The sequence below is a fragment of the Syngnathoides biaculeatus genome, chromosome 5, assembly GCF_019802595.1.
Source record: "Syngnathoides biaculeatus isolate LvHL_M chromosome 5, ASM1980259v1, whole genome shotgun sequence".
Taxonomy (NCBI): Eukaryota; Metazoa; Chordata; class Actinopteri; order Syngnathiformes; family Syngnathidae; genus Syngnathoides; species Syngnathoides biaculeatus.
In genome coordinates, this window is record NC_084644.1 from 20,605,376 (window position 1) to 20,619,135 (window position 13,760).

General features: G+C 45.2%; 2 protein-coding genes across 3 annotated transcripts in view; both read left to right on the forward strand.

Annotated features, from left to right (window-relative positions):
• The first annotated feature begins 255 nt into the window (after positions 1–255).
• ibtk (inhibitor of Bruton agammaglobulinemia tyrosine kinase) overlaps positions 256–13,760 on the forward strand; it is a 93,368-nt gene continuing 79,863 nt past the window's right edge. Inside the window, exon 1 of the mRNA XM_061821266.1 lies at positions 256–512. The gene's annotated coding sequence lies outside the window, so the exon portion shown is untranslated. The remainder of the gene's footprint in view (positions 513–13,760) is intronic.
• LOC133501470 (uncharacterized) lies at positions 523–7,337 on the forward strand. Of its 2 annotated transcripts, none has more exons than XM_061821267.1 (2): positions 523–3,915; positions 4,005–7,337. In XM_061821267.1, exon 2 carries the CDS (start codon positions 5,620–5,622, stop codon positions 6,946–6,948), a length of 1,329 nt encoding a protein of 442 aa, XP_061677251.1. In that variant the 5' UTR covers positions 523–3,915; positions 4,005–5,619; the 3' UTR covers positions 6,949–7,337. The 2 variants fall into 2 exon arrangements, with proteins under 2 accessions (XP_061677251.1, XP_061677252.1); XM_061821268.1 differs by lacking the exon at positions 523–3,915 and having other exon boundaries at positions 4,014–4,033; positions 4,128–7,337.

Here is a 13,760-nt window from a genome sequence, read left to right on the forward strand (position 1 = left end):
GACTGTATAACCCATGTTTGAAGCATGCCAACTCATCAGATAACCTTAAGTGAATCTTGCTGAAATGTTTTCTAGAGACCAGGACGTAGGAATATGCCCGTTATTACCGGATAGATTTGATTTAGTCATTATGATTGCCGATATTTTGTGATGCTCTTTGCTTTATGATGCGATTCTCATGTGATGCTCTTTGTTTTCCTTTCATACTTTTGTGATGCGCACCCTTCTGATAGTATAAGAATGCTGCAAGTCCTTTGTATCTTTGCACTTCTGATCTGCTACAGCCATTGTCTGTCACTCATTTGTGGCCAGAATATTCTGTAAGTAAAAGCTTCGAAGAAACTGTTCATCATCTCCAGCCTGTATTTGGATAACCAACATTCTCACTACCCGAAACTAAACGAACACGCGGGGAGGAAAAAAGCATCCTCCAACAATTGGTGACCCCGACGTGATTTCGGACTGAGGTGTTGGTTGACAGAGAGAACATCGGCCGGCCAACAATTGACAAGGTGAGAGGACATTTATCCTCCAAAAGTGATCTTCTGTTTGTTAACTGGTGTTGAGGTCCGTGTCACCTTTGAATTTGTATCAGTGTGAAATTAGTTTCTGGCTGGTTGAACAGTGGGGAAATTGTGGGTGGTATAGTCCTGGGTTAGAGGCCCTGGTGGGACACCGTCGCGTACCACCTAAATGGTTGGAAACCCGTAGAGTGTGTGGGCGTACCACAATAAAAAGGGTTTAGAAGTGCCCTGTGATCGGAGGTTGTGCCGACACAAAAAGGTTGTAAATCCCGTGACTGGCAGACATACCAATGGGTTGAAGCCAGTACAAAACTTTCTGAACCGAGAGGTTGTCTCGTTCTTTTCGGAGAATCCTAGAGACTAGAATTCCCCATTCGAAATCAAAAGACAAAGTGTGCACTATAAAAAGTTGAGAAGAGATACCCGGATGAACAGAAGTTGAGAAGAGATACCCGGATGAACAGTGAATTGCGGAATTGTAATTTTATTTTAGGAGAGGTTGTTTCATTCTTTCAAGAATCCTAGAAACTAGAATTCCTACTTCTACTTTTGAAAAAAAAAAAGAAAAAAATCAAAGAGGTTCGACCACTTTTGATAAAAGACAATTTAAATCAAAATGCAGGGAGAGTTTGACAGGGAGTGGTTCGATTTGCGGCAAATACCAAACCATTCTGAACAAGTGGTACTAAGTGAACATGTGAGGAATTTATCTTATGTGTGTTTTGTCATTTATTTGTGTAATCTGAATTTAATGAGTATTTGTTTTCTTTTGTATATAGTTCTGATAGCATACGTGGCATATTGTGGCATCAAGGCATCAAAGCATGCCTGAAAAAGAATGAGAGAATGAGAAAGAACAATTGAACGAATGGATGAGGGAAATGTTGTGAGAATGGATGGTTTCCTCCAATGTCTTCAATTGCGTGTTTGGTGACATTAATGAGGGGAACGGAAAAAGCTTGTGCTAAAAGATCAAATTGGAAGTGGAAAAAACTAACAGGTTGTCTCCAAAAGGTAGAAAGGTGAGAGAGAATGCTGAGAAAGTTGTGGAAATGAAAGCAAGAGCAAGGATGATGGCGATGGGATGTGCGTTAAAGTTGTCCCGTTTGGCTGTCAAGGAAGAGAGTGTTGGTCTGGTACCTTCAACACCCAAAGTGCCCTCCGCGCCGCCTCCTTACTTGGAGGAGAAACATCTTTTGGCGTTGTCTCCAAATGACCCATGTGTACCACCTTACCATGACACCAGGAAATTTCAGGCTCCAGTCTTGAATGTAACTGCCGGTCGACTTGAAGTAGATGTAGATGATCAAACGGCTCTCACTCACTTGTCACGTCCCATCGAAACGGGGGTAGGACCCAAATGCAGGACTCGGACGATGCAAGGTAGTTCAGGGAGAAATGTTTATTATATGCCGAGGTCGGGGATCGAGCAGGCAGTCCGGTGCAGCAGCGGTAGTTGGGGCGTCGGGCGAAGAGAGCAGGTGAGCGGGCAGGCAGGAGTCGGTACACAGGAGAACAATCAAAGCAGGCAGAAGTATCAAAGGAGTCAGGCTTACAAGGGTGGTCGAAGAACGGGCGAAGGTCGGTACACACAGGTTCGATCAGGGATACCGGAGCACACGAACAGGACATGAAGATTAACGAACTGGCGCCGGCCAGTTGTCATCGGGGACATATAAATCCACAGCATAATCAGGCTGCATGAGGCGCAGGTGTGCACCTCCCAAACAGCGCACCTGTGCGGGCACCCATGCGGGCACCCGCACAGCTCGTGCTGGAGCAGCAGGATCATGACATCACTCACAACAAACATCAAACATGAATACGGTTGCAGTAACTCTGGCTGCTGGAGTGACCGCCGCCATTAAAGAATTAGAAGGAAAATTGGACAAAGTTGTAGATTTGAGAGCTGACCCATTTACACGTTTGAATCGGCTAGGAATGTACAAGGCAGAATTAAATAGACATCAAGAGGTTCCACAAAATATGAGAGCTCAACTTGAGAGACTCACCACTGAACATGAAAACAGAGCAAACGCTGAAGTGGAGGAGCAGAAACGTGCCCTCCGCGCAGAACAAGAAGCAGCACGACTGAAGAGAGAACAGGAATTTGCTGTCTACGCTGGTAGAGGCCCTTCAAGTGGGGAAGTGGAAAACAGGTTGTACATTGATCAGTTACAGAACCAAATAACAGAATTAGAGTGTCATGTCCAGAATCTTTAGGTTCCCACCACGACTCTCTTCTGGATCAAACCGTAAGTCCTGAAGACCCCGAGAAATCTTCCGAAGGTCCAGCTTCTCCTCATCGGCCTGTGACACGTTCCCAAATCTTACAGGCTCCCATGTTGGCCAAAGTTGATCCGGCTACTGGTAACTCTGCTATGTTTTACAAACCTTTCTCTCCCACTGATGTGAGTGTGCTGATGCAGAAACTTCCACCTTTGCGATCTGGTAGTGTAAATTGGCTTCAAGCAGTGCAGAGAGCGGTTACGGGACAAATGTTAACAGCAGGTGATATCCATGTCCTCCTTATACAATCATGTCCACTTTCACAGTTGAATACTCTGATGCAAAATTCAGGTTTTTGTTCTCTCCCCGATCATCAGGCTCTTACACAAGAAAATTATTTGACCTTGTCTACAGCACTGGACGCTTTGTTTCCACTTCCCGAGTGTGTTATCTCAGATATGGTGTTTCCTCCCAAAGCAGATGAGGAGGCCGCGGCTTTTGTTGACCGTGCCCTCACTGATTATTCTCTGAAAACAGGACACGCTCCTACAGCCTCCGCCTTGCATTTGCAAGTGTTCCGAGCAGCTATTTTGAAGGGCGTTCCCAAGTCTGTGGCGCAGGCCATGGAGGCCAATCCAGACCTTCCTGGTGCTGAGGTTGACCGGTGGTTGTCACATCTTAAACATCATTTGAGGAGATATGCTAAAGAGAAGAATCTAAGGTAGACAAACACAAAAGTACAGAAACACAACTTGCTATGTTGCAGTTGCAATATCTGAAAAATCAGGAAGAAGCCACTCATGCTGTGATCTCATCTCCCTCTGTCGGTTCCGAGTGCATGATGTATCAAGCAGGTTCATTCATAGGTCGAGGTCCGCCCCCTGGTGGCCGTGGCACGTGCTTCAATTGTGGACGGCCTGGTCATTGGGCCCGCGCTTGCAGACAGCAACCTCAAGTGTCCGGATGGAGAGGCAGAGGCAGAGGCCAACAACCTGCACGTGGCTACAATCGACGAGGTTACAACCAATCCCGAGAGAGACCAGCAGCTACCGCAGCAGCAACAGGGATATCCCTCAGTGCCAAACCAGCAGTATGAACCGCACAATGATGGTGCCCTGAATTCACATGTTTAGGCCTGCACGAGCCTTTGATGATCCTGATGGTAGGAGGATTAACTTTATCATTTATGGTTGACACAGGAGCTTGGCATTCTACTATCATAGCCCTGCCACCTGATACCTCTCTTACTAGGAAAACCATCTCACTTGTTGGATTCAAGGGTGAAGAAACTGCCCTGCAATTGACCACTCCAGTGACTGTTCAATGTTTTTCAGACTTTTTTGCATTCTTTTGTGTTTGCACCTAACTGTCCAGTCAATCTTTTGGGCAGAGATCTCCTCATCGCCACGTGCCCTCTCATCAAATGCAGCTCTGATGGACTTATCCTGGAATTTCCGGATGGTAACACGTACTGCTGCTCTGCCGCCTCTGCCTCCGGTGCCACCTCCCAGTTTCCGCTTGTTGAACAACGCCCTATGGCATGCACCACTGCTGACATCTATTGGGCAAGAGTGGATATTGACTCCAGTGGTTGGCTCGAGGCTGAGCACTTTTGGACTCTCTGGTCACCTTGCGTCCATAATCTCAGATCTTATGATATGGTAACTGATTGTATGCATTGCACTCTGTACTATGACAGATCAGGAGAAGAGATCTATAGCGAGGCATTTCAGGACATTGATAACAACATGTGGGAATTGAACATGGGTGATTTGTTTGTGTGCAAACCAGGTGTTGCCTTTTCGGTGTTTTTGACTCCTGAACAACTCGAATGGTATAAGATGGCGGATCCTCCGGATCCTTTTATGTCTCCTTGTCACCCACATGTCTCCTTGATGGTTTCGCCTCAGCACACAGCGAAGGATCTTGGTCTGTTTGTCCTGACATGCACACAGACCACAGATTGGCAAAATTCATTTCACACTCAATTGCTCTATTCCTCATCCCTTGATGCTTATTGGATTCAGTCTAACACATTTTTGTGACAACTTCTGTTTTGGAGCACCAGTTTCTGAATAGGCACCATTGACGTGAAACAACCGACAGTGACTTTGCTGGTCAACTTCTTGATTCCCTTCCTGCGTCGCTGTGGTCTACGAATCCCACTGATGTTGGTCTCTGCAATGTCTCACCTGTTGCGTTTCTGATGAAACCAGGACGAATATATGTTCCCCAATACTCTGTAAAAGAGGCTGCGATGGTTGGCATTTCGGACACAATTGACGGGCTGCTTAAAGCAGGGGTGTTATGTAAAATTCCTGAATCTGATTATAACACACCAATTTTACCCGTTGAAAAGAAAGACACTGGACAGTTTCGCATGGTCCATGACCTGCGAGCAATTAATGCGGCTGTTTTAACTCCCACTTTGCCAGTCCCGAACCCCTCACTCGACACTGTCCCAAATTACATCAGCCCACACTGATTTCACTTGCATTGACTTGGCTAATGCTTTCTTTTGCATTCCTCTCCATCCTTCAATGAGGCAATTTTTTGCTTTCACTTGGAATGTGTTAGTTACTCCTAAAATCGCCTGCCTCAAGGTTTTGTCCTTTCCCCCGTACTCTTCAACAACTGTCTTCGTCAGTTGCTGTCTCCGCTTGAATTGCCTAATGGAGTTCTCCTGGTGCAGTATGTGGATGACCTCTTGCTGCCAGCTCCATCTGAAACTTCTTGTCTTGAAGCCACCAGGTCTTTGCTCTCTCATTTGGCCTCTGTTGGCCTGAAGTGTTCCAAGTCCAAACTTCAGATTGCCCGACCACAGGTTTCCTTTCTCGGACGACTGACGTCACGCCACGGCACAGGAATGTCTCCCTCTCACAAAGATGACATCTTTCATCACCCAAAACCAATGAATGTCAAAACCATGCTGGCCTTTCTTGGTCTTTGCAACTACTCCAGACATCATGTTCCAGACTTTCCTGAACTTACTTACCCGCTCCGACAGATGGTAAATGACCAGGGTATGCGGAACCTTTCTAATATTCTTTGTTGGACCACGGAAGCAGATACTTCCTTCATTTCCTTGAAACAGCATCTTTCCGCTGCTGCGGCTCTTGCGATTCCTGATTACAACCGCATGTTTTATCTAGACGCATCTGAAAAGGTCAGCAGTTTGCCTGCTGCCCTTTATCAGAAGGGGGAAGGAGGAAGTCGACAAGTCTGTCGGTATGCATCCACTCCATTGGAAAAATACGAGCAAAGACATCCAATATGTGCTGCTTTCGCATCTGCTCTAGCTCTAGTGATTCAGAAAACACCTCAAATTGTTCTCCATCACCCACTGACTGTGCGAACATCACACAGTACAGTCCAGTACGTCACAAGTCAAGCTTTTACCATGACCGGAGGAAGACAGAAGAAAATTGAGGCAATTTTAACACAACCACATATTCTCTTTATTCATGAAGGAGTAAACATGGCTGAAGGTCTGCTTGAAGGAGAACCACATTGTTGTGTACGAAGAACAAAGAAAGAAGACTCACTTCGGACTGAACTCTATGAGACACCGCTTGAGAACCCGGACTTAATTCTTTTCACAGATGGATGTTGCTTCAAGGGCAACGATGGCCTTCAATCTGGATTTGCAGTAACCGTACCCACAGAAACAGGTTTTGAACAAGTCCAAGCTGTAAGAATTTTAGGCTCACAGTCAGCACAAAGAGCAGAAATTTTGGCATTGACAGCAGCTCTCAGGTTAGCAGAAAACCACTCAGTAAACATTTACACAGATTCAGCGTATGCACACATGACAGTTCATGTTGCATTAAAAGAATGGCAGCGAAACAATTTCCAAACTGCAACCGGTACACCCATTAAACATCAGGACGACATTCTCAAATTGCGAGATGCGTTACTGCTCCCAACAGCGGTAGCAGTAATAAAATGCAAAGGTCACTCTCGAACTAATGATTTTGTATCAGCAGGTAACGAATCAGCAGATCAAGCAGCAAAAAAAGGCTGCAGGGTACCGACCAACACTCCAACTAATTGTGAGTCTGAATGTGAAAATCAACAGGAGGTGACAGTAGAAACAGTTAAGGTGTGGCAGGAAAAGGCAAGTCCAGAAGAAAAGAGTATGTGGAAGTCGAAAGGGGGTGTCAAAGATGAGGATGGCATATGGCGAAAAATCTAATTTCTGAAGCCCATGGAACATCCCATGTAGGTGTGGATGAAACATTGAGACGACTCCACTCCTGGTGGCATCCTTTTATGAGACAAATTATTAAAGGTGAACTGCAGGACTGCAGCGTTTGCGGTCGGTATAACAGTATGCCTACAACAAAACCACCGCAGGGAGTACACGATCCGGACTTGGATGCTCCTGGTCAGGTGATTTCAATGGATTTTACTGACATTTCAATGGATTTTACTGACATGATTAAAACAGTGTCAGGTTACCGGTATTTGCCAGTTATAGTAGATTCTTTTTCAGGATGGCCAGAAGCATATCTCATTACATTCCAACACACGGGTTCCCTAGGAAAATTAGATCAGACAATGGAACTCATTTCAAAAACAAACATCTCCAGGCCTCAGCAATCCCTCCACCTGACGACAACCGGAAAACCGCGTCTCCAGTGTCGGCTGGCACCTTTTGATGACATAATTCTACAAGGGTTGATTTCACGGTACACGGGCACAATAATCCCGATGAATCAACCTGGGACCAGGTAGTCTAACCCCAAGGTCCTGAAGAAGCCGACTGCGCCCCAGCTCGACTCATCCAGAGGAAAAGATTGCTGTGTCAGCGATTGATTACTGCCAACATTGAGAATGGATGAATTGCTCCCCCTTCAGGCCCAATGCACCAGCCCCTCCCGGTTTCAAGACTCTTTCGAGTCCGAAAGGGGGATTGAAGTGTGTCTTCTGCTCATATTTAGTCATGACTGTATAACTCATGTTTGAAGCATGCCAACTCATCAGATAACCTTAAGTGAATTTGCTGAAATGTTTATCGCCCGGTTTATGATGCAATTCTCATGTGATGCTCTTTGTTTTCCTTTCATACTTTAGTGATGCGGACCCTTCTGATAGTATAAGAATGCTGCAAGTCCTTTGTATCTTTGCACTGTGCTACATTGTCTGTCACTCATTTGTGCCCAGAATATTCTGTAAGTAAAAGCTTTGAAGAAACTGTTCATCTCCAGCCTGTATTTGGATAACCAACATTCTCACTACCCGAAACTAAACGAACACACGGGGAGGAAAAAAGCGTCTTCCAACAATGACATAACACAAATTTTTGCGTTATTGAAACAACACGGCCATTAAATTGCTGTCACAAAGCCGTGTTTTTTATACTATTTTATCAGGCTTGAAAAAGGTTTAGGGATCGTAACTTTAGACAGGCCTTTGATTATGTGACATAATAAAGGCTTTTTGTATGGTAAGGTGGCTGGGCTGCTTCGGCTCCTGGGCTCTGAAAGGCTGGACTTGGGTGTGCATGGATGGTGTTTGCACTGTATTCTACTATTTTAATCAATGACCACATAATAAATTAGTGGTTTTTGTGCATTAAATTAGTGATTGAGCATAATTTTACTGTGCTATGGATGTTTTGTTCATGTGAAAGAAACATGGTATATGATTGCTTGGCGAGAGTGAGTAGCAAGGAACCTAGTGGTTGCCACCACCGCTGTGTTTACCATTTTAATCAGTGATACCTGAATAAATTTGCAATTGTAAGCATATTAAATTTACTGATTGAATATAATTTTGACATGGAACTGCAAAACAGCGGTATATGATTGCCTGGGTTCATGAGGCTTGTTTGCTTGACACGTTTGTATAATATGAAAAACACCCTAATACGCTCGTGATTTTACCAGAAGTACTTAACTTTTGGTTTTAAGTACTTAGTTCCCTGTTCATCATTTTGTTTGAGTAGAGCTTGTGTTCTTTGTTCTTGCATCTACATGTTTACTTGTTTTAATTGAGCACACAGGTCCAGGTTGGTTTTGGTATTTTGACAACCATTTACTGACGTCGTTTGGTTTTGCTGGATTTTGTTATGTGTAAATTGTTTGGAATAAACCCTGTGCAACTGTTTCAAACGTTCACTTCTGAATTGTGGTCCATTCACCGGCTCTTGGCCAATTCATGACACAACTTGAACAAAAGTGTTTGGAAACTCCAGCAAGCTTTTGGGTTTTTTCCCCTTTTCTTTCTTTCCTGAATTTAGTAATTTTAGAGGAAGTGGAATTCCACCCAACCGTTATATTTACAAAATTATGTAAGGATCAGTTTGTTTTGCAGAGAGTTTGGTTGCTACTTCTGCTACTTAAATCACACAAAGAAATGAAATCCATAACATTAACTTGTGAGTGAAATATGACTCATTAAGATCCCATAGCTCTCAGCAAAATCTTTTTGTTTGTTTTTTAACAGTCCAGCCTATAAAACACCCTCAAGTATAAAATAACAGTAGAAAGATTCCATGACTGGTATCACAAAAATATTTCAAATTCATACTATACAGTGAAGAAAATGAGTATTTGAACACCCTGCTATATTGCAAGTTCTAATGCAGCCCTATGGGGGCACAAACCAGTGCAATCTGTAGGCCGGTCCCAAGCCCGGATAAATGCAGAGGGTTGCGTCAGGAAGGGCATCCGGCGTAAAAACTGTGCCAAACAAATATGAGCGTTCATCTAAAGAATCCCATACCGGATCGGTCGTGGCCCGGGTTAACAACGCCCGCCCCCGGCACTGCTAACTACAGGGCCTCGGTGGAAATTCAGCTACTGTGGGTCGAAGACAAAGAAGAGGAGGAAACCGGATCCAGCGTCAGAAGAAAAAGAGCAATGCACAGAGCCTACAATTGAGTGTAGGGACTTTGAATGTTGGGACTATGACAGGAAAAGCACAGGAGTTGGTTGACATGATGATTAGGAGAAAGGTTGATATTCTGTGCATCCAAGAGAGCAGGTGGAAAGGTAGTAAGGCTAGAAGTTTGGGAGCAGGGTTTAAATTATTCTACCACGGAGTAGATGGGAAGAGAAATGGAGTAGGGGTTATTTTAAAGGAAGAGCTGGCTAAGAATGTCTTGGAGGTAAAAAGAGTATCAGATCGAGTGATGAGACTAAAATTTGAAATTGAGTGTGTTATGTATAATGTGGTTAGCGGCTATGCACCACAGGTAGGATGTGACCTAGAGTTGAAAGAGAAATTCTGGAAGGAACTAGATGAAGTAGTTCTGAGCATCCCAGACAGCGAGAGAGTTGTGATTGGTGCAGATTGTAATGGACATATTGGTAAAGGAAACAGGGGCGATGAAGAAGTGATGGGTAAGTACGGCATCCAGGAAAGGAACTTTGAAGGGCAGATGGTGGTGGACTTTGCAAAAAGGATGGAGATGGCTGTAGTGAACACTTATTTCCAGAAGAGGGAGGAACATATAGTGACCTACAAGAGCGGAGGTAGAACCACGCAGGTAGATTATATTTTGTGCAGACGATGTAATCTGAAGTAGGTTACTGACTGTAAAGTAGTGGTAGGGGAGAGTGTAGCTCGACAGCATAGGATGGTAGTATGTAGGATGATTCTGGTGGTGGGTAGGAAGATTAAGAAGACAAAGGTAGAGCAGAGAACCATGTGGTGGAAGCTGAGAAAGGAAGAATGTCGTGCGGCCTTCCGGAAAGAGGTGAGACAGGCTCTCGATGGACAACCGAAGCTCCCGGAAGACTGGACGACGACAGCCAAGGTGATCAGAGAGACAGGCAGGAGAGTACTTGGTGTGTCATCTGGTAGGAAAGGGGAGAAGGAGACTTGGTGGTGGAACCCCAAAATACAGGGAGTCATACAAGGAAAGAGATTAGCGAAGAAGAAGTGGGATACTGAGAGGACTGAGGAGAGGCGAAAGGAGTACATCGAGATGCGACGTAGGGCAAAGGTAGAGGTGGCAAAGGCTAAACAAGAGGCATATGAAGACATGTACACCAGGTTGGACACGAAAGAGGAGAAAAGGATCTCTACAGGTTGGCCAGACAGAGGGATAGAGATGGGAAGGATGTGCAGCAGGTAAGGGTGATTAAGGATAGAGATGGAAATGTGTTGACTGGTGCCGGTAGTGTACTAAATAGATGGAAAGAATACTTTGAGAAGTTGATGAATGAAGAAAATGAGAGAGAAGGAAGAGTTGAAGAGGCAAGAGTGAAGGACCAGGAAGTGGAAATGATTACTAAGGGGGAAGTCAGAAAGCACTACAAAGGATGAAAAATGGAAAGGCAGTTGGTCCTGATGACATACCGGTAGAGGTATGGAAGCAATTTGGAGAGATGGCTGTGGAGTTTTTGACCAACTTATTCAACAGAATACTAGCGGGGCGAAAAGATGCCTGAAGAATGGAGGAAAAGTGTTCTAGTTCCCATTTTTAAGAACAAAGGGGATGTTCAGAGCTGTGGGAACTATAGAGGAATAAAGTTGATGAGCCACACAATGAAGTTATGGGAAAGAGTAGTAGGGAGACTCAGGACAGAGTAAGTATCTGCGAGCAAGTAGTATAGGTATGTTTCATGCCTAGAAAGAGTACCACAGATGCTTTATTTGCCTTGAGGATGCTCGTGGAAAAGTACAGAGAAGGTCAGAAGGAGCTACATTGTGTGTCTTTGTGGATCTAGAGAAAGCCTATGACAGAGTATCAAGAGAGGAACTGTGGTACTGCATGCGTAAGTCTGGTGTGGCAAAGAAGTATGTTAAAATAGTAGAGGACATGTATGATGGCAGCAGAACAATGGTGAGGTGTGGTGTGCCTTAGGTGTGACAGAGGAATTTAAGGTGGAGGTGGGACTGCATCAGGGATCAGCTCTGAGCCCCTTCCTGTTTGCAGTGGTAATGGATAGGCTGACAGATGAGGTTAGACTGGAATCCCCTTGGACCATGATGTTCGCAGATGATATTGTCATATGCAGTGTGAAAGCAGGGAGCATGCAGAGGAACAATTGGAAAGATGGAGACATGCACTGGAAAGGAGAGGAATGAAGATTAGCCGAAGTAAAACAGAATATATGTGCGTGAATGAGAAAAGTGGAGGGGGAAGAGTGAGGCTACAGGGAGAAGAGATAGCGAGGGTGGACGACTTCAAATACTTGGGGTCAACAATACAGAGCAATGGAGAGTGTGGTCAGGAAGTGGAAAGAAACGGGTCCAAGCAGGTTGGAACAGCTGGCGAAAGGTGTCTGGTGTGTTATGTGACAGAAGAGTCTCTGCTAGGATGAAGGGCAAAGTTTACAAAACAGTGGTGAGGCCGGCCATGATGTACGGATTAGAGACGGTGGCACTGAAGAAACGACAGGAAGCTGAACTGGAGGTGGCAGAAATGAAGATGTTGCGGTTCTCGCTCGGAGTGACCAGGTTGGATAGGATTAGAAATGAGCTCATTAGAGGGACAGCCAAAGCTGGATGTTTTGGAGACAAGATTCGAGAGAGCAGACTTCGATGGTTTGGACATGTTCAGAGGCGAGAGAGTGAGTATATTGGTAGAAGGATGCTGAGGATGGCGCTCCCAGGCAAAAGAGCGAGAGGAAGACCAAAGAGAAGGTTTATGGATGTGGTGAGGGAAGACATGAGGGCAGTTGGGGTTCGAGAGGAAGATGCAGGAGATAGGCTAAGATGGCAAAAGATGACACGCTGTGGCGACCCCTAACGGGACAAGCCGAAAGGAAAAGAAGAAGAAGAAGAAGCTATATTGCAAGTTCTCTCACTTAGAAATCATGGAAGGGTCTGAAATTTTCAACATAGGTGCATGTCCACTATGATAAAAATCCAGAAATCACAATGTGTGATTTTTATTAATGATTTATTTGTGTGTAACAACTGCAAATAAGTATTTGAACACGTGTCTGTCAGCTAAAATTCTGACCCACAAAGACCTGTTAGTCCACCTCCACTCCATGTATTATCCTAAATCAGATGCACCTGTGTGAGGTTGTGAGCTGCATAAAGACACCTGTCCACCCCATACAATCAGTAAGACTCCAACTTCTAACATGGCCAAGATCAAAGAGTTGTCCAAAGACACCAGAGACAAAATTGCACAGTTCCACACGGCTGGAAAGGGCAAAGGAGAAATTGCCAAGCTTGGTGAAAAAATGTCCACTGTTGGAGCAATTATTAGAAAATGGAAGAAGCTAAACATGACGGTCAGTCTCAATCGGAGTGGAGCCCCATGCAAGATATCACCTCGTTGGGGTCCCAATGATCCTTAGAAAGGTGAGGAATCAGCCCAGGACTACATGACAGGACTTGGTCAATGACCTGAAAAGAGCTGGGACCACCGTTTCCAAGGTGACTGTTGGTAATACACTAAGACCTCGTGGTTTTAAATCATGCATGGCACAGAAGGTTCCCCTTTTTAAACCAACACATGTCAAGGCCCATCTTAAGTTTGCCAATGGCCATTTGGATGATACAGAGGAGTCATGGGAGAAAGTTTTGTGGTAAGATGAGACCAAAATTGAACGTTTTGGTCATAATTCCACTGTGTTTAGAGGAAGACAAATGATGAGTTCCATCCCAAGTGTCACGTCCCATCGGAAACGAGAGTAGGACTCAAATGCAGGAAGTCGGAAGACGCAAGGTAGTTCAAGAAGCGACACGTTTATTGTAAGCAGAGGTCGGGGATCGAGCAGGCAGTCCGGTGCAGCAGCGGTAGTTGTGACGTCGGCGAAGAGAGCAGATGAGCGGACAGGCAGGAGTCGGTACACGGGAGAACAATCAACGCAGGCAGAAATATCAAGGAGTCAGGCTTACAAGGTTGGTCGGAGAACGGACGAAGGTCGGTACACACAGGTTCAATCAGGAATACGAGAGTGCTGGAACGGGACATAAAGCTCAACGAACTGGCGGAGGACCAGTCGTCACCGGCATCTGGGTGGACAGGTCAGGAGGACGACCTGGACGCCAAGCACCAGGGTCCCCACGGGGCGATTCGGGCGGACGACCTGT